General features: G+C 39.5%; 2 protein-coding genes across 7 annotated transcripts; both read right to left on the bottom strand.

Moving 5' to 3' along the window:
• Positions 1-1,073: 1,073 nt before the first annotated feature.
• On the bottom strand, positions 1,074-18,445 carry LOC119739301 (Wilms tumor protein 1-interacting protein homolog). 6 transcript variants are annotated; one of them, XM_038214181.1, is made up of 10 exons: positions 16,568-18,445; positions 15,775-15,876; positions 11,678-11,745; positions 11,285-11,347; positions 10,340-10,470; positions 9,898-9,903; positions 8,362-8,367; positions 4,880-4,931; positions 3,247-3,315; positions 1,074-2,858 (listed from the first exon to the last, which is right to left on the bottom strand). In XM_038214181.1, exons 1-10 carry the CDS (start codon positions 18,342-18,344, stop codon positions 2,322-2,324), a joined length of 2,811 nt encoding a protein of 936 aa, XP_038070109.1. In that variant the 5' UTR covers positions 18,345-18,445; the 3' UTR covers positions 1,074-2,321. The 6 variants fall into 6 exon arrangements, with proteins under 6 accessions (XP_038070109.1, XP_038070111.1, XP_038070110.1 ...); XM_038214183.1 differs by having other exon boundaries at positions 4,886-4,931; XM_038214182.1 differs by lacking the exon at positions 8,362-8,367.
• A 3,607-nt stretch (positions 18,446-22,052) lies between these two features.
• Positions 22,053-26,022, bottom strand: LOC119739260 (programmed cell death protein 6-like). Its single transcript, XM_038214120.1, has 5 exons — positions 25,899-26,022; positions 24,607-24,668; positions 24,003-24,206; positions 22,844-22,953; positions 22,053-22,297 (listed from the first exon to the last, which is right to left on the bottom strand). The coding sequence occupies exons 1-5, from the start codon at positions 25,940-25,942 to the stop codon at positions 22,196-22,198; spliced, it is 522 nt and encodes a 173-aa protein (XP_038070048.1). The 5' UTR covers positions 25,943-26,022; the 3' UTR covers positions 22,053-22,195.
• Positions 26,023-26,102: the final 80 nt, after the last annotated feature.

Below are 26,102 nucleotides of genomic sequence, written 5' to 3'. Positions count from 1 at the left end.
GAGACTCAACAATTTGACAAGGCTACAAGCGATCGAATGGTTCTAGGTTGTTATACGGAGTACTGAAAACACAAGAAAGCCTAATACAAGAACTTTATTTTTTTTAAGTGGACTGAATTCGGCGTCGCATTTTTGAACGTCTCATTTTTAAGCTCTGGCAGGGATTATTTTGATGCAAGACTTTCATGCAGGACGGCAAGCGCTTATTGTGCACTCGCACTTCTTTTTCTTTCGGTCGGGAGCCCACATGAGTCGGTCGGAAATGAAAACCAAAGATAGAAAAAAGGGATGCCCTGAGGCAAATTTTTTTTATTTTTGTTTATTTAACACCTTACAAATACTGTTATGTCACAATCACATTTTCCGTTTGAAATTTCCCCGAATATTTCTCTTTAGGCACTAGTATAGTCACTACAAAATAATACAAAGAAAACACAAACACTCAAACGCAATATCTAAGTGAGCGGAAATTTCATTGGTTTTATTCCTTTAGTTTAAATGAAACTGTAATAGTTAACCATACCAATATACTTCATAATGTATGGGAAAAGATTATGAACAATTAATCTAAAAAATAAAAAGAATTACATTGTAAATATATATATTTTTTTTCTCAATGCTAAACGTCTAAAAATATCATGGAAATAAACTGCAATACTAATGGTGGCAGCAACAATGCCCAATAAGGGAGGATTACCTAAACATGGGATGGAACATACACGCTGCACAGCATTTCAAGAAATGTCAATGTAAAAATCCTTAAATTTACATTAAAATAAAAGAAAAGCTAAAGTCCCAGGAAAAAAATAGCAACTTTTTTCGAACAACAAACAAGTTTAAAAAAGGATTAATTTAACACATACTCTAAACAAAATAAGCTCTACACAGGGTGAGTAAAAAAAAAAAAAAAAAAACACCCAAATGCCAGGACCATTTTTTAATGAGGTTCTGCGTGTAGCACTTTCCAAATCTAGGATCTGAAGGCTCAAGTAATAAGCTTTCTTTCAGTACAAGAATTATTCAAATCACTCATGTACTTTTCAAGTTACGGAATTTTAAACACAAACACCGTTTTAAACTTCTGTCCACGCATCACAAAAAGATTGTGTTTTTTCAGCAAAACAAGAACAATTCACATACATCCCTATGTGAATTGTTTTTGTTTTGCTGAAAGAACACTTACCTGCATGCTATTCCATAGACTTCTTATGGGTGGAGCAAAAACACAATTTTTTCCAAAAAGCTTTGCATTGGGTACAGCTGCTTTATTGCTTGATGTCTGATTCAGCCTTTCTCCATCAACTGGAAATGGACATAAACTATCTACCATATACATATATATCCCAGCTATATGTGTCGTAGTAAGAAGGCACTATACATTATAAAATCAGCCAATACAATGTACATGTTATAAAAAGGTTGCGAGACAGACTACAACTTAGAATATTCTAACACTCTGCCAAACACTTATCTAAAATATCTCCTTTATACAATGTAGTACTAAAACTATCACCATTTTCCTCTCTAACAAGTTGCAAATGTAAAATGAAAATTATACATTGAAAAATCCCAGCACACCATTTTCCAGGCATATTTGACCTCAATTTTTTTTTTTAGGAAAATGTGTCCTGCAGTCGCCCCTAAAGTGAACTGTCTACAGTGCAGAATGCTCAAAATGGAGGAATAATAGGAAATCAAAGACGAACAAAAAAATTTTGACCCCCGAAATTCGTTCTTACAAGAATAACACAAAAACGCCTAGTTGTGTGGATGTATATCCTACTTTTAAATGCTCTTTCCAATTAACATATTTTGTTTAAAAATGCATTTTGTAGCCCAACTGGGCGCATTCTAGGATGGACACTTTAAAAAAAAAAAAAAAAAAAAAACACACCATTGTTTATAAAAAAAGGCCTTATGCAAAGACGATCAAGAAAACCAAGAACTCTGAAAATTACTATGTAAACAAAAATATGAAGAAACAGTCTAACCCTGACACATGTTTGTGTTGTTCAAAAGGCCAAAAGACAAAAGCGTTTGTTATTTTGTATAGGTACACTGACTGACCATTATCTAGGAAATCACAATTATATCGCAGTTTAGTGAAATGGCTTGCATTATAAATATACCTTAAGTTACAACAACAGTTTCATACACATTGTAACCTTAAATTAGACACACGTCATTATTTATATCTTGCTTCAGCTTATTTGAAATCCTAAAGATTCAGGTTGATATTAAACTGTTTTACATCTCCTTACTAGAATTCACAGAGTGAAAAGGTTGTCTAAGAATACCATACAAAAAGCTGGTCCCAAGCCTCATAAATCAGTCACAACGTAGCTTGACGACTGGTTTCCATCAGCACCATCGCCCGATTCAGGGGGGTTCCTTCCCTGATAGGAGTGGGCCCCCTGCTGCTCAGCCTTGGACCCCCTGTACTGGAACCCCCTCTCCCCTGCTTTCGGGGAGGTGGAGCTGTACATGTCCCTCAGGGGATCGTGGGGCGAGTAGGGTGGGGGATCCGGTGGGGGGGTCCCCGGCGTGGCAAACCGCGCTCCGGCAAAGGGTGCATAGTGAGGCGGGTTCACCCTCCTGTTGGGAGCCGTGGACCCGGTGGTGTAATGCGCTGCCCCCGGGGTCGGATCTGTCGGGGTCTCTGGTGGGCTTGCTGAAGTCGGAACGGTGGTACTAGGTGATAAGACTGGTGAGAACTGCTCCGTAGGGCTGGTAGGCTGCGGGGAGAAGGGAGTAGCTCCAGGAGATAGCCTCTGGATGTGGCAGGTGTAGCACAGAAGGTCATCGTGAAGAGGGTAGCACCTTTTACCGTCCTCGTCTGACAGCTGAAGTCCACAGTCCTGTTCAAAGACACAAATAAAATGGAACTTATTAATTATACACGTGCTAGGCTGGGACTTATAAATGTACCAAGTAAGGAATCCCTACCCTTCAGTACCCCGTCAACTGTTACAAAGGGTGAGTTTGAGGAGACATCTGGGTGGGACGATGCCAGACACTAACACGAAGATGCTAGAGGTTAGTGCGCATTTAGAATGAAGTAAAAATTCAAAATTTGTCCTTGCTAATTTTGACTTTTTAGGACATATTATCACTTTCTGATGGGTTATAGGTCATTTAAGGGAAAAATGACTGATGGCCAGATATGGGAATCTCTCCTTTCTTTGTTCAACTTTTCATAAATTTACATCAGTTATAATTAACGAGATGTAGATTTTGGTCACTTACCAAACATCGGTAGCATTCCACGTGAAAATCCTTGTCCATCGATACCACTCGCACCGTCTCCATGGTGCCCTGGACCAAATCAAAGTACAGAAATGCCACGTTATTTACACCGATCCAATCCAGAACAGAACAACGGAAGCAAGAGGCCTGCAAGGCTTTCTACTGATCTACAAAAGAGCGGAGACTTTTGTTAGTGAAAATGGAAGGGTGAAGATGAAAGACAGTGACTTGACATTTACATGCGATTGCTAAAAATTTCCAGGCACGTCTTGTAAAAAAAGAATCCACTTCATTTGATAGAGTAAAACGATTCCCGAATCCAAAATTTGTCACTTCAACTGTCCACAACAATGTCTTAAATATGAACTTGTTCATATGTTTCACACCAAACTATATCAACTTCACTACTTCTTTAGTTCTGTTCAATTCCTCCCCCACCAAAAAAAAGAAGAAGTTATGTTCCCTTTTGGGCCTTCAAGATGGCTTAATGTGTTTTTTTCCAAGAACAAAAACATTTACTACAAAAAACAACAGAAAAAATTGGAAGTGTTGCAGCCCTACTGCACAACTGACTCTGTTACAACTTCATGTTTTATAAGATGTCTTTCAATTCAATTGCAAAAATGAAGGAAGTGTGGAAGGGGGAAATGTACCAATTTTGTACCCCATATTTGTTGTTCTGTGTCCCTTCATCCTTTCTCAAAACTATTCTGCAGCAAACACTGTTGACTTTTGAAACTGTGTGCACAGGGCTTTTCTTCAAGTATATCATTTGCAGCTTTCCAAAAAAGTAACTGACAAAATTATTGTTGAAAAGCTTACTTGGTTTAAAGATAGTAATGGCACTAAACTCCCTGTGATTTTTTTCTTTCTGGCATGCTTTCATTTTGAAGAAGACAATAAAAGAAGGCAATTTACAAAGATGCTCCATGTGACGGATGTTTGGAAATTTCCATTAGCAGTTTGTTTTTAATTTGGCGAAGCCGTGAATGGGTGCGCGCAAGCGTTGACACGACCCACACGCGCGCGTGGTTGCTATAATTTGTCGGTTCAATGCGTGACATCGCAGATCTGAGAACGTGTCCTGGATGCTGATTTCGGGCGCAATTCAAACCAGGCTGCTTTCTCCGAATTGAATAACAATTCTTTTACTTCAAACACAAAGCTGTGAGTGCCCAGTTCCAGCATTGATAAGTAGTGCAAACAACAAATAGTCTCCACAACAATCACGATTTGATAGTAAAATAGGTCATTTTCAGTTGCTATGCCACAACAAACTCCACCTCAAATGATTGCTCAAGTAACGCTATAATTTGTTGCGCAAGTCCCCGACTCGCGCACTATGAAACTTTCGTGAGAATGTCATAACTGAAATGTTGCGCAGCCTGAAATGTTGCGCAGCTTACGCAATTTATTGTGGCGCAAGTGGACCTATGCTATTGCGTAAAGTTTTGTGAAATAGGCTGCAGGCCCAGCACAGAGATTCTGGATAGAGCGAAATGCCCTAAAACAGTTGCTTGAGAAGGGCCAGAGAAGTGAAAAGGGTGCGAATGAAAAGGCTCAGGTGGTGTGTGACCACTCTGCAGGATGGTATGGACATGATGCAGAGTGGAGCAGCAAATACAAGAAATACCTCTACCGGAGAAATAGCTTCCCTGCAGGCCGCACACTTGGGAGCGTAGATTCTGTCAGGAAGGGAAAAAAGAAAAACCAATCGACTGTTAAAAAATCAGGTGAAAAGAACACCATGAACTGTACAAAATGGTGGAAAGACCCAATTGTTGATTTAAATTTTTGGTTCAGAGCCAGATAAATTTTAAAAAAACACGGACTGATACAGGTACATCATGTGAGCATTTTAAAGGCTGGCTCATACATGTATACCCGAAATGAAATTTATGCAAATTTGTGATGTCATGGTAAGATTTGCATTGGGAATTTGTACAAGTTGCTCAGTGGACTCTCGTTAATATAATAACTGTCGAAACAAAAGTCAGGTTATAGTGGACATACAGGGCGAGTAAAAAAAAAATGAAACCCAAATGGGGCCCCTATTTTTAATAAAAGTTCTGCATACGTAGCACTTTACAGATCTAGGATATGAAAGCCCAATTAACAAGCTGTCATTTAGTGAAAGACTCTATCAAATCGCTGATGTACTTTTCCAGTTATGGAATTTTGAACACAAACACCGTCTTTTAACCTTGTCCACGGATCACATTAAAGGTACGTGATATTTCAGTAAAACTGATATCATGTCGTATCCTGAAAATGATATCAGAATACTCCCACAAATCTCCCAGGTAGCCAAGTCGAAGGCAGGGCAAGACATAAAGGTACGTGATATTTCAGCAAAACTGAAACCATGTCGTATCCTGAAAACAATACCAGAATACGCCCACAAGTCTCCGGGGTAGCCAAGTCGAAGGCAGGGCAAGACTATAAACTCTTGAATAAATTAAGAATGTTATTTTAACATTGTAAGCAGCAGGTTTTTAAATAAATATTTTGATAAGTGCCAGTTATCATGGTTGTGAGAGTGTTCTGATGTTTTTTTTCTGGATATGTGAATAGTTTTCTTTTTGCTGAAATATCACTTACCTTTATTGTGATCTGTGGACAACGTAAAAAACTGTGTTTTTGTGTTTAAAATTCCGTTCACTGCAAAAGAACATGAGTGATTTGAATCATTTCTTAACTAAAAAGAAAGCTTAATAGTTGGGCTTTCGTATCCTAGATCTTGAACGTGCTACATGCAGAACGTCTTGAAACAAGCGCGAGTGCACAAATAAGCTCTGGCCCGGTTTGGGAATGTCTCCCTCCATATACAAAATAGACGCGCATGCACATCGATCAAAACAATGTCGGTCTTCTGAAAACTTTCAGCAAGAGTGCATTTATCTGACCACGTCATGGCATTTGGTCAATTAAGACAGACAGACCAACCACCAAGTGACATGTAGAAGCTATTGCCAGAGCTTAAAAATAGGAGTTTTTCGGTTTTTTTAATCACTCTGTAAAGCCTCGGTCCCGACCATGCATTCGCAATGTATGTGCACAATGAATTGGAAATTCTGATATATAACAAACAGTTTGGCTAGGTCTGGCTGACTTGATGTTAATTCATCATAACTCCTTTGTGTCCATTACTAAGTACTGGACCAAGTCTGACAAAATCCATCACTGACCCTGCTTCACATAATGCTTCAGGACCAAATCCGCTGAAATCCACCACAAGACCACCACTACTATGGGTGGATTTTGATGGACTTGGTACTCATGGCTTGCCTACCAAAATCCCCAAAATGGGGGAATGGATGTTGATGGATTCGGGGAGGTTAGGGTCAATGGGAGTTGACTGTTCACATTGTAACTCTCGAAAATGTCGCTACAAATCTGGTAAATCTTTTTTTCATTTTGGTTTTAAGTTATTCTATTTGTCAGAATGCCAGTATTTGTACGTGCATGCTGGTAAGGTTCATGGCCATCTGTCAAATTTTCTCAATTTTAAGTACAACACATACACATACATACCTGTACACACACGTTTGTTTATGGTGTAAATTGAGGATTTTCTTTTGTTCCTCTTCCCTTTTCCTTTGTTTGTACTTTCACTTTTTCGCAACAGCTCTCATTGGTTTCGTACATGTTTCGTAATCGAGGTCGTCCTCGATTTGGTTCCTGTCTTTGATTCACCGATGATGTTGCACGTGTGTGTGTGATTTACACCGTAAACAAATGCATGTATACATTGAACAATCATAAAGAATTTCAAACTGTACACTTCTTTCACATTTCCTTACAATAAAAATATTGTAAGGAAAAAAATATATATAAATTAAGGTATCAAAAAGGAAAGCCACAGTATGCCAAAACAAAAGCTTTTCTTGTTGCATTAGGTGTCCAACTATAAATATGCAATGTCAGTTTGGGTAATATTTTACATACATGTAAAAAAGGCAAAAAGGGAGAAATATTTGGCTATTACATTGACAAGGTGTCAATGTTAAATCCGAATTAATACATTTTTGCTCATATTTTTGTCAAAGTACATTCACTTTCACAAGTATCAAAACACCCTAAGACAAATATTTACGTTGAGCAATTGTTTAGAATGCATTGTACTTTAATAATAATATAACCAGATATATGGATGTAACATGCACTGCTGCTCAACTCGTTGGAATGACCCACATGCATGTAACAAATAGGAAATACCATGTACCATGAAGCACATGCAGATATGGAGGGACCTGCTGATGTTATTTTGATGTAGTCATTGGGTCCTGTTAGGCAAAACAAAAAAATAAGTCGGTCTCTAGTCAGCGCGCGCATCGATTTTAACCATGTGCGTCAATCTTTTTTTTTTCCAAAATGTTCCGCGGTAGCTCCAACAGCGCCCTCTATTGCCGCACCTGCTCATTTTTTTTTACCAAAGAGCACCAAGGAATGGGAAATTGTACCAAGGCAAATGATCGAGAGCACCAAGGCAAATTATGGAGGACACCAATGTACATGAGGACACCAAAAAAGCAAAATAGTACCCCACCTTGTCTGTACAATCTAAGCTTGAAGAAAAAAAAAAAAGCCGCGTCCCCGCGTCAATTCCGGAACTTTGGTCGGACCGTGGTCTTATAGTGTACCCCTTATACTGTACAATGTACCAGATTACGTTTCATTCCATGGAAAGATTGTTGTATCAAAAACAAACACAACACTGATGTGAATTGTTCATAATCAAAATGTGAATATTGAAGGAGAACAAGTACGATGAGCATGCACACACTGACAGAAAAACACCAATATTGACAAAAATTTCAAACTGACAGTGAACCCGAGGGCCCCAGGGATCTTGTTTGTTGAGAGGATTAAAAAAACAACAACAAAAAAACCCAGAAAAGTTCCTCAATTCATAAAATGGCTTAGCATCTCATCTGTTGCGATTTCGTTCAAAGAATGGACTACACCATAGCAGACAAAAATTGTATAATGTAATTATGACACATAATGAAATAAAAGCCTGCAGAAAAATGGAGAAGTACTCAAGTACAATTTGGCAGAAAATCAAGTAAACAAAAACAAATCTCAGAAAAACTGTAATGAAGTTAGCTTTACCTTCTCCTGTATCAGTCAGATGGTAAAATAAAAAGAAACCTTTAAGTTAGTGAGTGATCAGAACATTCACAAGATTTATGAGACAATCGACCGACGGATTACTGCAAGAAAGTGTGGCTTCCATTGTTTAGATGCAAGATGCACAACATTTGCAAGCACACATCACAGCTGAATGAATTTCCACTCTACCATCAGCAAACAAGTAAATGATGATCAACTGAAAGGACTACATTTGTACATTCAAACAAAAACTGAAAAGCTGCCATAGTATTAAAAAACAAGATGGTTCTCGAACCATGCGTCTTCGTCTGCTTTTGCGATTATCTTTTAAGAGTAACTAATCAGTATGAAGGTTGCCATGTTGCATATGACCCAAGTTTGGTTCCAATTGGACTTCAACTTTTTCAAATGAGACCAATTTTACATTTTCAGCCTATTTTACAACTTGACCACAGATGATCTTTGCATGTGACCTTTGACATCATTATCATATGAAGGTTGCCATGTTGCATCTATGATTCAAATTTGGTTCCAATTGGGCTTCGCTCGTACCCCCCGCCCTGCAAACAGGACGCTGGGATACTCTGATGAATTCACGCTCTGATTGGTTGGATTTTGCGTGACCAGTGACCTGTGCGTCATCATGGCCATGACTCTGCAAGGTTTAAAACGGCCATTAAGACTGATTCATTACTCTTTTATTCCAGTTTAGAGAAGTTTTTTTTTCGTTGAAAAGCGTAATTATGTAGGAAATTCTGTAAAACTTATCTGTGTTGTAAATTTACAATTCCCGTCACTCGCTCAGGCTCCGTTTTGAATCACGAACGGTCGGATTGAATTATGCGACGCTCAAAATTTTGTCCACATGGTCCGCAATGCAACAGAAATCACATCCGGTATGGAATGTGCGCAATTCTATAGGAGGTTTTCGGATAGCATTTGCGCACATTGTCTAACTGCGGTCTTGAACAGCTGCAGCCAGATGCTTTTATAGGTCATAGGCCACTTCCTTCACAAGATTCTGTGAAGCTCATCAGAGTATCCCAGCGTCCTGTTTGCAGGGCGGCGGGTACGAGCGAACAATTGGGCTTCAACTTTTGAAATTTTACGCAACTTTAACCAAAATACCACATACATACCGGTATAAACCCGCACATGTACATCATATAAACACCAATAAGATTGATTCAATGAGATTGAAGGCTTTGATTGGTGGAGAGTATATAATGTAACTAGAGATAAGTTTTGTGGATGCATCCAAAATAGTGACAAAAAAGGAGGAATCATGTAGTTCTGAATAGAACCAGACTTAACAATTCCAGGGGCCGATTTCACGAAACTCGTCTTATCTTGCGACTCATCTTAGGACTTCAGACGAGTCCCCGCTCTGAGATCGATCTTAGCTAAGACGCGTCTCAGCTTTTCGTAAAATCGGCCCCAGTTCTCCTATTAAAAAGGTCTTTCCTTGAAAAGATCTTCACACAAAACTCGTCTCTTGTTTTTGCTAAACGTTGGATGAGAATGGCAAAGCATTACCTTCTCCTGAAGGATTATTGGAAAGCATAAGAGAGAGAAAAAAGGAGGAAGATTTAGGTTATTATGATCAAGATACCATATAAAAAGTATGCATCAAAAGACATAATGGACACAGATGAAAGCAGCAAGTAACAAAAAGAGAATGTTCATGACCACAAATGAAGGATAACTGCACGTCGGGAAAAACTTTACTGCAAGTACTGGTACAATGAATGTATATTAAGCGTTTTAATGAAATTTGTCGTCAATGGCCAATTTCATGGCAAATGTTCCTACTTATTACAGCACAAGAAAACTGCCTTTTTAAGATCTCAATTTGCTGTTCACACATCTTTAAATTTCCTTTACATACATCAGCTGTTTTATCAATACCACTCACTCTAAGCATGGGGCACTCATGTTCATGGAAAAGGACCCCATATATGTGTGTGTGTGTACTTACTTGTGGTAGTCTTTGACGCAGTATATCTTATGGTCAACATCTATGGTAAACGGTACCCCATCCAAGCACAGGTTGCAGACTACGCAGCGGAAACAGCCAGGGTGGTAGGACTTGCCCATGGCTTGAAGAATCTGTGCAAAACAACACAAATCATTTGGCTCTGCTCAAGCATTCCAGTGTAGAGACTACACTTAGGTCTTCAGCTGAATGGGAAAGGGGGATTTTCGCTGGCCGCAGAGGGCAAGCCGAGTCCTCTTAGTACTTAGCACCGTCGAAATGCAGTTTGAAAAGCCGTCACATCAGTACGCGATTTCAATGAATTTGTTGAACCATGGAACCCTGGTCAGTGTTTTTTTTTAGCGAGTGTTTTTTGCTAGCGCTTTTCTTCAAAATGGTACAATATACATAAAACCGTCACCAACTATGTCCAAAATACCAGCCTATAACATATCTCATTTGTACTTGTTTTGATAATTGGGGGGGGGGGGGGGGGGGGGTGGGCTACTGAATCACCCCCCCCCCCCCCACTTTTTCGTGATGAGAAGGGGGGGGGGGAGTGGATTTGAGGTATTTTTCGAACATCTCAACAACCAAAATGTATTAAATAGCACTGAAAAAGGGAGAAACAAAGTACCGGTACAAAATCTTTTTAAATGCGCCATTTTGATGTAAGCGCAAGTATACATATTGATACATCTATATCCTGAAGAGCGCTCCCTAGTGTAATGTGGTATTCACCCCCACTTGCTGGTAGAACGCCACTGACAACTGGGAGGGACATTCAGACGCCCTGCCAATGGCATATTCAAAAATTAGTCAGGCGTACTTCGCGCCCTATGTGCACAAACCAGTAGGTGCATGATGTGTGCCCCTTATATTGGAGCTCTCAGAAGTGACCATAAAGCGCTACCTGCAGTTCTCACATACTGCGATTCATGTACTTACTGTGTCCATAATGAGGTGCCCGCAAACCGCACATTTCTCCGCTGTTTGTTGAAAGCCAGAATACTGCAATACAGAAATGAATACAAAATGTATACAAGCTGGTAGTCAAGAATCCAATAAAGCACATTTACATGTATTCTTACTGGTAGTGTGTGGTACTGGTGAATTGTACATATAGTACAATGTACATGTAGTACTACATGTCCATGTACATTAAATTAGTTTTTACAAACACTTGAAAATTCAACGTCAAAAGAGGTTTAACACCCGACGTACACGTGTGCAATGTGCAAGAGATCTCCTTTTTTTCTGGCAATTTCGTAAATTTACCATTTTTTTTATGACAAATTTTAGGTTTATTTGTTGAACAGAACAAATACCAGGCAAACATACCAGATAGTCTTCTTCGCAGTAAACATTGCCGTGTACATTGTAGAATGCCTTGCCCCTCAATGTTCTTCCTGCGCAAAGAAAGAAATACACACAAATCTAATGAGTTAAGTTGTACACTTGACCCCATGTGTACGTAGAGGGTCATATATTTTGGATTTTCTACCAGGGTCGAGCTGCTAGCCCTTGGTCCCAAGAAAACTGACTGGCATGCTCAATCCAACAGAATCCAACTGTGCCTTATTTTTCTGTTTGCTGCTGGATCCAACAGAGTCTAACTTGTCGTTATTTACCAGTACCCAACAGAATCCGACTCTGAATGTTTAAAGGTACCGGTATTAGGTGCAATACAAAATAAACAGAGTTTAACAGATTGGTGTTGAAATGTATTAAATATGACTTTTTTTGATACCTCACACAAAGACACACCTATTTCTTTCTGTTTTTATTGACTTCAATATTTTTTTTTTTTAATATTTAGTTGGGTTTCTTTAAAAAAAATTTTTTTTAAATCATTAATGTAAACAACCCTGCTTTTGTCTCAATCATGGGACTTTCATATAGTCTCTCAAATTTGTGTATGACAAGAATAAAACAAGAAAATTGTGCCTTCATTGATATGTGTACTCAGCATAGTATATTTGTATTTTGTGAAAATATACAGAATATATGTAATACACCCCCCCAAAAAAAAAATGTTTAAGCTTAGAAACCAGAATCTTATTTATTCACAAAAAATTATGTATACATTATATAACAGATTTGTCAACAAAATTCCATGTATACAATGTAGCCACATGTAGCAGACCATAAATTCATGCATACATATGTAGACCCGTACAAAGCATACTGGTACCGGTAGAACTAACGTGTACACATTGTACAGTGTACATGCACAATTAAAAAAGTACATACACACCTGTACAGTACATCTACATTGAAAGCACGGATATTATTTTTAATGTAAACAATTTTTTTTTCAGCACAGCTACCCGGAAGCTGCCAAAATCCCATTGAGTAACTTTCCCAGAAGCCATTCATGAACAACAAATACATCCATTCATTACATGTACCGCACTGTGCTTCCTGTATTTAGTGAAGGATGGCTAGCTCTACCTTGAAGGGCCAGCCACTGAATCATGCATGCAGTAAATTCTTTTGAATTGGGCACTTCAATTCCAAAGAAGTGATAGAACAGCAATACTACATGTGTGTAGGGAGTGGGGTCAGGCAAATTTACACACAAGTCCTGGTCCACATGAATCACTTTCAAGTTGCATAGGCCTATTTTGTGTTTTGAAACTTGTTCTGTGATCAAAACAAGTCCTGTATAAAAAGTGGATATGTTTTGGTTCTTCTTTCAATTCTTTCAAGATGTTGCGATAGGTTCAAGCATCTGAAAATAGTACTGGTACATGTGTAATGTAAACGGACAAAGGTTTAAGGGGGGGGGGGATAATTCAATAGTATTGAAAATAATGTACAGGGGTGGTGCCGTCACTTAGTGGTAGTGGGGCAACCCACCTCTCCATTTTTTGGGTTAAATGTTATTTTATCACTCTGATCTGTATCAATAAAAAAAAAAAACAGTGATGGGCCCTTCAACATCTCCAAGGATGCAGTTTTACATGAAATTGCTGCGTGACAATGTTACATCACGGAGCTATAAAACACACTGCCCGAAACAAACCGAAGGGAATGTGGATCGCACATTGCTTGAATGCATGGGAGCATGCAAAATTAAATTACAGTTGTACCCGTGCTTTGTTCGGGCACTGTGCAGTGGATAAGGGCAAATTACAGGCATATGTGTTTGCGCAACTTTTCAAACTGTGTAATTTTTCAAAAACTATTGTCAATCTTGGACGATTTACAGTCTTTGGTAGCAAACAGGGTAAAAATGTAGCTAACAAAATTTCCTCAAGGTCTATATAAATGACGTCAGTGTAAGACAATCAGATTCAAAATTATGGCCTCTCCAAATCAGTATGGACTTTCTTTTTTTGTGGCGTTTAGTACCTGACTTTTTAATACTGTACACAACACATAAAATGCCAATTTATTCCCTTGGTCAATCAAAATTGGTTTGGTATTTTTGCCCAATGTAAACACATTCCTAATTTGGTCGCAGTATGCAGAGAAACCCGAGACATTGAGAAGCAAGTTGAACAAAGAACCTCTGGCATGAGTGGGAGTTGATGAATTGAGATCTGGGTTGTTATCAGTCATCTTGAATGGCGTCAGGTCATTTCAGGTCAAACAAACATCTGAACAAATCCTGGAATCTTTTGTTGGGGGATTGAGACAGACCAGATGGGCTTGCCTGCCTGCACATGCTGAAGTATGTACATAACACTGTTGGTGACCTACTTAATAGCTACATAGGCCTTTTCACACTATCTGTCTTGCCTAACTGTCTGGGATGAGATTGTCAATGTCAATTTATAAAACAATCTGAAAATTGAATGAAATGTCTGAAAGATGCATTTCTCTCTATACTGATAATATGTCTTTCTCTCAGATTCAAAAAGTCTGAAAAATCTCATGCCTGAACTGTGTTGAAATCAACACAGGGTTCAACTTGTCTGGTCTTTTATACTTAGATTTGGCCAATTCAGATTTTGCTTGGTCTGTGCAGTGTGCAGTATGCGCAAAAAAATGTCCATGATATGTAGACAATGGACGGTCAAGATACAAGCTGTTTATATCACGTGCCCGGACACGTCAGGTTTAGACCAATTCATGTTATTTTAATGTGAATTTAGAAACCCAGACTTTGTCAATATGTAAGGCATTTGTACACGTACTGCCAATGAGCTAATCTACCGATTTGGATAGGAAATGGGCATTTTCATTCGACATGTGCACGCAGTTGCTTTTAGCCACGTGCATATTATTATTCTTAACACCCAACCAGTTCTATTTGTGCATTCGCACAGCCACAGTGAAGGACGCAAACGCAATCCATGGTGAGTGGTACGGACAGATACAAGTAGGTTCAAATGTTTTCAAACAGTTGTGTGTACGCGCAACATGGTCCCATCCAGGGTTACACTTTTGTAGAGCACCGGACCCATACATAGAAGCCATGTTGGATTGTTGCTAGTGTGAAAAGGGTCCCCGAAATCCTCTTGTTGGACCTGGGTCCAACAAGGAGATAGGATAGACCCTTATGAGTACGATTATGTCGAGAGCAACTTATTCCATATTTATATTACTGTATATACATTGTACATGTATGCACTCATACATGCTCAATACATTGTACACTCCCACTATTATGATTATGGCTACTTTTATTGATTTCAACTAAGTCCTGTGCAAATTTCCTGTGCAAATAGCAGAGTAAACTTTCCTCTCAGTCAATGGCTACCTGGGCAGAAACTCTAACTGACCCTGGCAGGCTTGATGGTTGAGTGGTAAAGATGTCTGTGACACTAGTTAGCAGGAGGTCGTGGATACATGCGTCCCTGTTACGCCCCAACTATCGCATTGGTCCCAACTATAGTTGGGACTGTCCCAACTATAGTGCGGTAGTTGGGTCGGCCCAACTATAGTTAGGACTGGAGTTGCGCCGGACGCTGTGGCCCAGCTATAGATGGGCCCCACCCATAGCTAATTTCAGTGTTCCAAGTAAAAGTCAGACGTGTGTATAATTTTGTGATGTTCTCTCACAAGCCCTTGAACAACACCAGTTGACTATGCAGTGTTCATGTTGGGCGCAATCTGTTGATCTGCGTGTTCGGTCGATCGTTTTGCGCGATGGGTCGATTCTGTAGGATATCTCGGACTTTACTTACCTTTTTGAAAAACAAATCCTCCAGAGTTGTGAATTAGAAAGAAATGGTGTTCGACTGGTGGGATCAACCATTACTAGCGTCATGATCGACCGATAGCGCAATGCGATCGATCGATGGTGCACATCGACCGAACGCGCCCAAAACTTAAAAAATAACTTTCATGTAGGGCAAAACCTTACATGTACATGTATGTCAAATTTACATACACATGTGGTATAAAACCACAGAATTATGTCATTTGGCATGACATATACCCATTAGGGGTCAACATAATGACTGCAACATGTAGATATGGCTTACCACAGGAACAGCACGTGAAACAGTTGGTGTGGTAGAGGTTCCCCATGGCCTGGCATGCCTGCCCCGCGCCAGTCACTTTCTCCCCACACTTCACGCAGCATCCTGTAGAACAGAAAAACATACAACACCATATGAAAACATGTTGACCCACTTTTAATATTAACCTTCACTCGGGGTACAATGCACAGTAAACACAAGATTGTGTGTTTGTCTCAACATCATAGTCTCAAATACATCATCTGTAATTATTTCATGTATTATTCATGAACACTTTACATGGAAGTGAAATACTGGAAAATGTGTACTGCACATGAAGGCCAGAAACAATCTTTTTAAAGGCATTGAAATTTGAACACCATTTGCAAAAAATGTGATTTTTTTTGGGGGGGGGTCGATTCGAAGAACAATACTTCTGAAGAAGCTTGTTAAGAAAATGAGCACGTTCAAATTTGAGCTCAGTAGATACACTTTTTGAGAAAGCTGTGAAAGTGCATTTTCATATTTTTTGACGCAAAGCATACAACTATAGGTTTCCCTTGAAACTCGAAAACGCGATGGTTAGTCCTAAGTTCTTTTCTTGAAAAATGAAAGTTCCAACATGTCATCCAATTAAAGTTCACAAAAATAGGAAAATACAAATGGTTCTCGGAAATAATAACGGATACATCGGAAATGTACGAGTAGGCTATTTTGTTTCAGTAATAAACAGAAGACAAAGAGCCAGATGTCACACTATTTTTCTCCTGGGATTATACTTCATTTTTGTTAAAGATTCCCTTGCAAGAAAACTCACCAAACTCTTCACCATCTGGGTTTTCAGCTAATTCAATTTCGAGCTGTCTCGTCAACTCTTCCAGTTTACGCTCTGCCTCAGATGGTCCATTTCCTTTGGGCGGGACAACGTCATAACGGAGGAGGGGGTTCTTTCTGGGCAAAGGAGCTGAAGCAATTTCTGCTGTTCCATGCGTCTTTTTGCTTAAAGGCCGGACAGGCTCAGAAGCAAAACCTGTGGTCACCAAAGGCCCCGTTTGTTTCATATTTACTGCGTCACGTTGAGCGATTTTTGCACCATTCACCTTTGTTGGTACATTATTTGAGTGCATTGAAGCAGATTTATTGTTTGTGTACTTTGGTTCTTGAGAATAAGTCTCTGCTTCTGTTGGTGCAATGGAAGACTTTTCAGCTGATGATGATGGTGGTGGACGGTAACCTGAATGTGGCAACGAAGCTTCCTTTGAAACAGAACGTGCATCAGCTCTTTCTGCTTTCTGCACTAGTCTATACCAGTCCTGGTTGTCTGGATTTGGCTGCTGTAGGTCGCTTGATTGGGGTGATTTTTGGGACTCCTGCAGACCCTCCTTGTAATGTTTGTTTTTCCTGTTGCTCTGCCTAACTCTTGCCCATTCTCTGTCTTGTGAGTGACTGGAACCAGTGTCGGCCGAGCTGCTGCTGGTGATGGAGGAACGATTTGAGCCAGACCCTGAGTGGCGAGACGAGAACTGCTGATCAGATGGATAATGGAAGGCAGACTGCAAAGATCTTGACAAATGTGGCTGATGTTCCTGCGATGGGCTCTGTGATATGTCAGGGGCATACACAAAACCCTCTTGATCACTTGACCTGCTGTGAGACCTACGTGAGCTCCGCTGTTGCTGTTTCACACCCGAGGGTTCACGCGAATGTCCCTCACTGGTGATTGCCGATGTTTGCCTGTTGTCCCAGTATTCCCCAGGATTTCCCCTCTGTATCTGCTGGTCAGGCCCGCCACTGTAAGCCTCGTGAATGTACTCGTAATCACTGTATTTCCCTGAAGATGAATCGTGGTTGTTCCGTGATTCTTGCACCTTAGTCGACGCACGATCACTGCGGTAATCGCTGCTTTGATGACTGCCCGCACTAGTGACTAATGACTGAGGCATCCGCGCTCTACCCTCTGAACCCGTGTGCCACCGATCGGCTTGCGGATTGGCCGCGGTGTGTGACCTCAGGCTGCCGTATTTGGGGCCATCTACGTGTGGCGCGAAGCTAGATTTTGTTGACGATTTGCCCGATTCATTTCGATCCTCCTGAGTTTTCCCCTGACGACCATTTCCCGGGTCTTCGGATTCACGATGGTACCGATATGAGCCGTGGATCTGATCATATTCCGGCTCAACTTGTCGTGGTTGTTCCCGACCTTGCTTGGTGTAAACGTTGGGGTTCTGGGACGCGGTACGTTGGTTACCGTGACGATCACTTCCTGTATAGGGGTCCCCACCGCAAGATATTTGGCCAACAAAATCACTGTTTACAGCCCTTTCATCTGCATATCCACCATCAAACCTTTCGTGATCTCTGTTGCTATTTCCTGTCCATTTCCTTTCGGGTTTAACATCCGAGTGATAATCGGAATCTGAATGCGAATCCCCGTGGTCTTTGCCAAGTTTCACATCCTCGGCGAGTTTCAATTTCGATGAACGGTTTCCTGTTTCGTCGTACCGATTTTCTTGGTCCAAATAGCCGGAATCCTGCTGTCCTTGAGACTGTATGATTTCGTTGTAAATCTTGTATCGCCAGGATGCGTCTTCCATTTTTTAAATTCAAAAGGGTGAAGCCATGCGTATCTTATCAAAAGGTGTCAAGAAATAACATTTTTCTTTACAAGTGGTCCAGTGTATAGTACAGTCACGCCGTATTATTATTTACATAGCGCAATAGCGCCAGCTAGCCCACGATGTAGCACAGGTTGTTGATATAACGCATGTTAATGGCGAGGTCGCGGAGCGATATTGTTCATGTTGAATTGAAAGAATTATGCACACACAGTTACATAATGCTTTCTTTTCGTGTGCAACTTTTAAGACATGTTATTTTCATCTTCTTAGAATAGTGTTTGTAACCATCCAAGTTCTCTATTACGCTTTTAAGAATGATATCCAGCCGAACTATTTGATGAAACGGTATATGCGGAAGTATACATATTTCAAATTGCGTTGACCGTCATGAGCTAGCTGGCGGTGGTGGGCGGAGGCGCGCACAAGTCATGGGGCGTTAAATTCTTGAAGTTCTGATGATCGGGAGGTACAGGTTTACAGTTCCGCGTAGAGAGTTTTTGAACTCTGATAACTAATCTAGGACTAAGAACACATCAATCTGCAGTGTCCTTAATTACGTCGACTCAAATTTGCTTGACCACGTGGTCCTCCCAGTAACTTCGCGATTTTCAGGATTTGATCGGCCTCCCAAATAAAAGTTGGCACGTGCCGGCCAATCCCTCATAAGCGGTGATTCCGCGTCCGGGACGCCCTGCCCCGAAACCAACTTGTTATACAAACGTTCTTATTGGTACAACTTTTCATTTGTGGAAACGAGACGCTGATGAATTTTTTTCGACAAAATGGCTGGGGCCGCAAATTAAGGGGGATCCACTCCGTCGCATAATCTTGCTTCAAATGACATCAATTAAAGTTGGTGTCAAGGGTAATGCGTGCTTTTTGAGTGTGGCACCTTGAAAAATAGATTTTCAAATTGAATTGAAAATTTTCTAGTATTAAATTAGTTAAGAGCTTTCCAATGAGACATCGCACATTTTCGGCCCACGACAAGTAATTAATTAATTAAGTTCAACTTTTGAATTAAGAGCGGGACGCTCCTAATTCGTTCTGAATAGTTGTGCGCAATTTCTGAACTGGAGCGCGCCATTTAAAACCACTTTTTAAACTGTATAAAGGCCTGCAAAAAATAAACAAGCACATTTATTTGTTACAGGACATTATATTCCTATAAATATCGTTCGGAAAAGAAAATGAAGTTTCAAAAAAGCATGTATAAATATACAAACTTTAATGCAAGTTATTGTATAGAATCACACAATCTCGATATTTTTCAGGAGTGTGCACTCACAAAATTTTCTGCTTTGTAAACAAGCCGGGCATATAGTTTGGTAAATTTGAGCACAGCTAATTGACTCAATAGTCACTATAGTGACTAGTAATTCCATCCATCCCAAACATGCGCAAAACAAACATAACTGTAAGGATTACAAAACGCACCCACGACCTTATCAGTGTAGGCCTACGTATACATCAGAGAGAATTTTAATCATGCCCATAATTATGATGTCGTTGGATTAACAACCTACATACACAGTGAATGCAGCTTTTTGTATGAAACGCTGCTAAAAACCGGCTTGGTGGCTTTGAAATCTTATCCAATATCGGACATTTATAGATTGATTGCATTAAGTAGCCATCTCAGAGGTGCGTTTTGTTATGTTAATCCTTACCATGGAGCTCCATGTCCTTACCAATGAATGACAAGAGATCTACTCATCATATACGTATGCAAATTCCTGTTGAACAAAAGCGCAAACCATCTCTTGATACAATGCTCATGTACATATTTTTAACATATTATTAGGATAGAATAGAACATCAGATTTTGTAGATTATAAACTTTTTAATTTGCAAATATCCATGATAAAGGTACCACCTTACACTCCAGTTTTTTCAACACAACTCTGTCAAAGATTCTGATAGATTATGTGTGCACCCATATAATTTGCTCAACATGAACGTTCTCTGTCGAAATATACTTTCTACAAAAATAAAAATTCAGCAATATTATAAGGCAGTTCACGTTTTTGTTGCCTCTATTTGAGTTCGACAGCCCGTGTCTTCCATGAAGGGAAACAATATTAAGCAAGATCATTTTTTGAGTTTGCATGATTCGCTTGTTCAGTTTGACATCAGTGCAATTCCTGTTTTAGAAACCATTGATTGAATTAAAATATCCCAGTCACATAATTTTAAAGGCAATTAATACATGATTTCTATTGGCAATGCCTGATGATGAGGCACAAACAAACTAATGATGTACAGTGAAATCTCGATAAATCAAAACCTGTTAACTCAAAACCCTTCTAACTCAAAGTAAAAACTTACTCCCGTCAATTGTTGAATAGAAAATCCATTGGATAACTCAAAACTCTGCTTAACTCAAATTTTGAGCCAATTGCCCTGAGGTTTGACTGATCGAGATTCCACTGTATAGTGATTAATAAAACACATAGTTTAATTACCCCTATGTAAAGTCTCGGTCAACACCTTTGTTCATTAATATAAAATTAATAAGTTCATCAAAAGAATTTCCTTACAGAAAGAGTATAAAAAGAGGTTTTAATAGAAGAAAATGGTTACACTAGCAGACAATTTACAATATTTACAGAGGAACGGGAGGTGTGTATGTAACTCAAAAATGAATCAGTCTTAAATACAGTACCTCAGTTTTTAATTAACTAAATGTATCACATGCTATCTAACAACCCACTAAACAACAATGGTGAATTAAAGACAAGCTGTATATTGGAAAAGAGATTATGACGTTTTAAAAATAGAAAAACAACGCCCACTAGGTCTATGATGACCAGAAAGTGAAGACATTTATGGTATTCCATACTGAATCTGGTGCTGAATTCATAAGCTAATTTCATTAAATGTCAGTAGTTTCTTCTTTTTTCAATGGAAGTTAGCAGCATGTCGGATGAATTAATTTGTCTGACAATTGTTTTTATTCCTAGGTTTTTTTCCCTTCTGAATATGGGCCTTTTCTTGCAAGTAAGTTTGAAGAATACCTTATACCAAACAAAAAAGAGCAAAAGACGATTTTGTTTTAGAATTTAACATATACATTCATTTTAATATTACAACTAGACCAAAATAAGTGAAAAGCACTATCGTTACATGATGCGACCTTTTTGCTTCGGAACATTTACTCCCAGTGCTCTGTGTGGCTGAACTCACACCCACAAAGTGAAAAGCCTCTGAAAAATGGTGGTAGTGGGTGAATTAATCTGCAACAGTAGGCACGGACCGCCCAGTGTGTGGGTTTTTATCACTGACCTCCAGACTAACTGACAATGCACAAGCATTGAAGCAGACAGCCGCCATCTTGGGTCACCCATAACACGCGTAGCAAATACAAGTTCTTATCGGTACATACATTGTAGTTGGTATTGGATTTTTTCTTTAGAGTTAAGGTGGCACAAATAAGAACCCTAGTTTATGATCAGGTTTTGAGATTAACAATTTTCTTCCTAGGACTGGCAAACATCAACAGAACAATTAATTTTTGGTGACAAAAACAAACAACTCGTAACTGAATGTACATGTACTTCCCAGTGTGACGTTTTGGGGATCCAAGATGGCGGATCAGTTGCTTCAAAGTGCATTGGCAAATCAACCTGTAGCAGCCAATCTAGTTATATAGAGGTCAGTGGTTTTTCTCCCTAAGCTTGTATGCATTGCCAACCCATGATTTTCTTCTCACAGCCTCGAGTGTTGGAATACACTTTGCATACAATGTTTGGAATAATAATGTGAAGTTGAAGTTGTTGAGTTAACACGCAGCTCTAGTTGTGTCCATTTTTGCAGGGTTGAAGTTCTCAGGCTTTGAGTGAGAAGACAAGGTTAAGAAACTGCTCATAGCCAATCTCTATCCATCCGTTGCGATTCGTGTCGAAGGCTCTGAAGGAATTGGTCAAAGTCTGAAAACAGTGGGACAAAAATTATATTACAAACTATTACATTCATTTTTAACCCTAACTCCCCGGGCAATTTTGCTAGGATGCAACCTCAAGCCTGCAAAATCCTCCAACTGCCTCCATGCCAAAATTGCATACAGCCTCAATCCTCCAAAATCATCCGTTACTTCTTGAATGTTGTCCTTGGAGGGGTGACCCCTGCTTCAATCCTGCAAAATCCCCTAACAATCACTGGCAATATGTTTGAGGCAAAGTCAGTGACATCCTGGGGCAGTGCGGAGGATTTCAAGTATAATCTAGGCTTAAATTTATGCACGGCTGAACATAAACAACACAAGGTCCGGCCTAAGACCGCGTGGCACAGTGCATCCCCCAAACTCAGCCACACATTTTTTTTCCCATATAGCCTGAATCCTGCAAAATCTTCCATTTTGCAATGAGGACTTTTGAGGATTTGGGAAGGTTTAGGGATAATGAAATAGCAATTGCACTAGAAAACCTTTGACACTTTTGAAGTACATCTGTTTTTACTCCAAGAAAAAATCTCACCTGGAGAGTGATACAACATTGGATGAAGTCGTCAAAAGCAATGCACCCCTTTCCTTGTCGATCAAACTTTCTGATGAGAATGCCATAGAAACGGTCAGAAAGCCGATAACCTAAAAAGAAGGGAAAGAAATCCTACTGTGTAAAGGTCTAATTTTCGCACCATCTGTGAACTGTTCTGTCAACACCAGATAATTCTGCGCAGAACTGCAAATGAGATAACATCAACAATAACTTGGGGGGGGTTCCAATAATTTTTTATTTATTTATTAATTTTTTTATTTATTAATTTTTTTTTTTTTTTTTTTTAAATTGGTGATCCTAAATATGTCTTAACCCTAACCCCTAGCCCTTTTTGTCTAGGAGCCAACATCAATCCTGCAAATCTCCCCACCCTCTCTCCACCCAGGAGTACCGGCATTAGCTGGGGAGTAACCTGCGATGGGTCCAGGGAAGGTAGAAATATTCTAAGTCGTTTCACGTTACTGAAACCAGAGATAAACGCCGGCCTGATGGGCCACATTGGCTCGTGACAGATTTTACTTTCCAGCTGTAGATGCCCTATATACAACAAAGTAGTTTTTTTTTCTTTTAAAGAGGTTGTGGAATGCTCGAAGACATTTCCGTCATTTTTCGGGTATATGTAGCCTAAGGTGTGATGAAATAAAAACGACTATTGTTTCTGTCATAAAATGAGTACCAAAGGTACTTTTGAGAGCTGTTTTTCAAGTCCTGTCATGCCTGTTTCGACCCGAACGTGCAATTTGTGTAAAAGTCGTCGTTGCGGGCAGCAAACAAAACACAGTAAATCGTGACGTAATAAACAGGAATCTTGATGCAGAGTAGCATAAACGAGTCCTGTTTATTACGTCACGATTTACTGTGTTTTGTTTGCTGCCCGCAACGACGACTTTTACACAGATTGCACGTTAGGGTCGAAACAGGACCTGAAAAATAGCTCTCAAAAGTACCCTTTGTACTCATTTCATGACAGAAACAATAGTCGTTTTTATTTCATCACACCTTAGGCTACATATACCCAAAAAATGACGGAAATGTCTTCGAGCATTCCACAACCTCTTTAAAAAATATAACAAACACATTGAAAATCTGTTAGGAGAGTACATAACAATTTTCAGAAGAGCAGTCTGCCTGAACGTACCAAAGCTTGTAACGGCAGTCTGTAGTTCTCTTTGATCGATGGTTCCTGAGTTGTCCCGGTCGTAGCTTCGGAAGGTGTTCTGCCAGTCTGTGATGTACTTCCATAAGGCGCCAAACTCCTGAAAGCTTATGTTTCCACTCTGGTCTCTGTCAAACATGCCAATCATCATACGGACCGTTTCAGGGTTGAACGGTGTCCATGTCCCTGTCAAACAATAACAATGTCTAGCAATCATGCTGGATTTCTGATGTCAAGGGCACATAGGAAACTACCCGGAAAACACACCTACCGACTTAAAGGTATTATATAACCGACACACAGATCCTTGTCATTTGTTTGGTGGAACTCGCATCACGTGACATCCGTTATCACTCATCAAAACCGTATATTTGAAACCAACCTTAAACAAAAATTAAGCCTTTTATTTCTTGTGACACAGGCAACTGGTACATCCCCCCATTTGCTCCATGGTCTACTTGCTAGCAGTTCTTGGTACATGTATGTGAACAGTCCGCCCATTCGACAAAAATGGGCATTCCACAAGAAAGGACAAGTCAAGAATATCAACAATTACAGTCCAGACCTTGAACTTATTATTTTTTACCATTTGACAAGGCTTGTTGTAGTTCATTGGCAGAAATGGCTCCACTTCTGTCCTTGTCAACCCTGTAAATGTTTCATTTAAGAAAGTGAACAAGAAAAGAACTGAACATTCAAAATTAAAAAGCATGATAGTGTAGACATGTTTGAATCATTTAATTTGACACCTTGGGGATTTTTATAATTCAAACTTGAGATGCGCCATGCAATAGGTCACAATTTTAACAATGTTTTATCAACCAATAGCTTTGACCCATACTATTACTGCATTGAATGTTGAAGTAAGACAAAACAAAACACATGCCAATCGTTATGGTGCATAGACATTTCCTGCTGTTTAACAAAGAGGAAATGCTAAATACAATGCAAATAAATTCATTTTGTGAAGTTATCTAGGCCATGATAATGAAATATTTAATTTTCGTCTGAAAAAGTCTGGAAAGGCATGAGGCTTGATTAATTTTTCATTACTCATTATTTCTATTTTTTTTTTTAACATTTAAGCATTTAAGAACTTAAAAGTTTAGATTGACATGATTAACAAATTTATAGAACTTGAAGTTTTGATAATAATAATATGGATTAAAAAATTTTTTTAAGCATAAATATTGACATTTTTACAACTGTCAATCATTTTTGAATTTGCTTTTAATTTTGTGTAGGGCCCCTATAATGTGTTTTTTTTTTAAGAGGCCTAATCATTTCCCTAATATTATTGGGCGCAATTGGTTGATGTGCGTGATCGGTCGATTGCGTTGCGCTATCACCAGTCGATCATGACGCTATTGAGTATTGGTCCATCGCACTGCCACCAATCAAAAACCTTTTCTTTCTAATTCACGGCTCATGAGGATTGTTTTTAAAAAGGTATTGCTATTAGTTAATAGTCCGAGATATCCTAAAGAATCGACCCATCGTGCAATGCGATCAACCAATATTCCTCAGATTGACCGATCGTGCCCAACAATTACATGTGCATGCTTTTTGCCTAATTTCACAGGGGATGGGGGTGGGGTCGCCGTAATAAAAACCATGCTCCATAGGAAAGCGCACAAAGTACCCCAGATAGTTGTGTAAAAAAAATATCGCAACCGGGCCCTACACTTCACGATCGCGGCCAACATGATTCGTACGAAATGAAATGATGAATGACATTGACAGGCACGTTCACACAAGTCATGCAAGTTGAGGGCGGGGTTGGCAAGTCTGACTCAAGACCGACAAAATAATGTTCGATAACGTCAACAGGATCAAAATATAAAGATAGATAAAGGTTTTATTGTTAACCAAACTCACTTGCTGAAAACATTCCACAAAAACTGCTGATCTTGGACTGCCATTTTTCCAGTTATTACTTGCGAAGTTGCGTGTTTGACTGTCTGTGACTGTGTGCGTTTACTGTGAAAGAAGAAGAATAGTCAGGCACCAACCTTCTTCACTACACAATCGTAATGGATTCCGTCTGGCTATTTGACATTAGCCGGGCACCAAAGATTGGAG

The sequence above is a fragment of the Patiria miniata genome, unplaced genomic scaffold (assembly GCF_015706575.1).
Source record: "Patiria miniata isolate m_02_andy unplaced genomic scaffold, ASM1570657v1 HiC_scaffold_30, whole genome shotgun sequence".
Lineage (NCBI taxonomy): Eukaryota > Metazoa > Echinodermata > Asteroidea > Valvatida > Asterinidae > Patiria > Patiria miniata.
This window is presented reverse-complemented; position numbering and strand designations above follow the sequence as displayed.

Coding starts and splice junctions, on each gene's coding strand:
- LOC119739260 (XM_038214120.1), bottom strand. CDS start 25,942: ATGGCAGTCCAAGATCAGCAGTTTTTGTGGAATGTTTTCAGCAA. Junction 22,954..24,002: donor GACTGCCGTTACAAGCTTTG/GTACGTTCAGGC, acceptor CCTTCTTTTTAG/GTTATCGGCTTTCTGACCGT. Junction 22,298..22,843: donor AATGTTGTATCACTCTCCAG/GTGAGATTTTTT, acceptor CACTGTTTTCAG/ACTTTGACCAATTCCTTCAG.
- LOC119739301 (XM_038214181.1), bottom strand. CDS start 18,344: ATGGAAGACGCATCCTGGCGATACAAGATTTACAACGAAATCATACAG. Junction 10,471..11,284: donor GGCACCTCATTATGGACACA/GTAAGTACATGA, acceptor TGTTTTGCACAG/ATTCTTCAAGCCATGGGCAA. Junction 2,859..3,246: donor TGGAATGCTACCGATGTTTG/GTAAGTGACCAA, acceptor GTCTTTGAACAG/GACTGTGGACTTCAGCTGTC.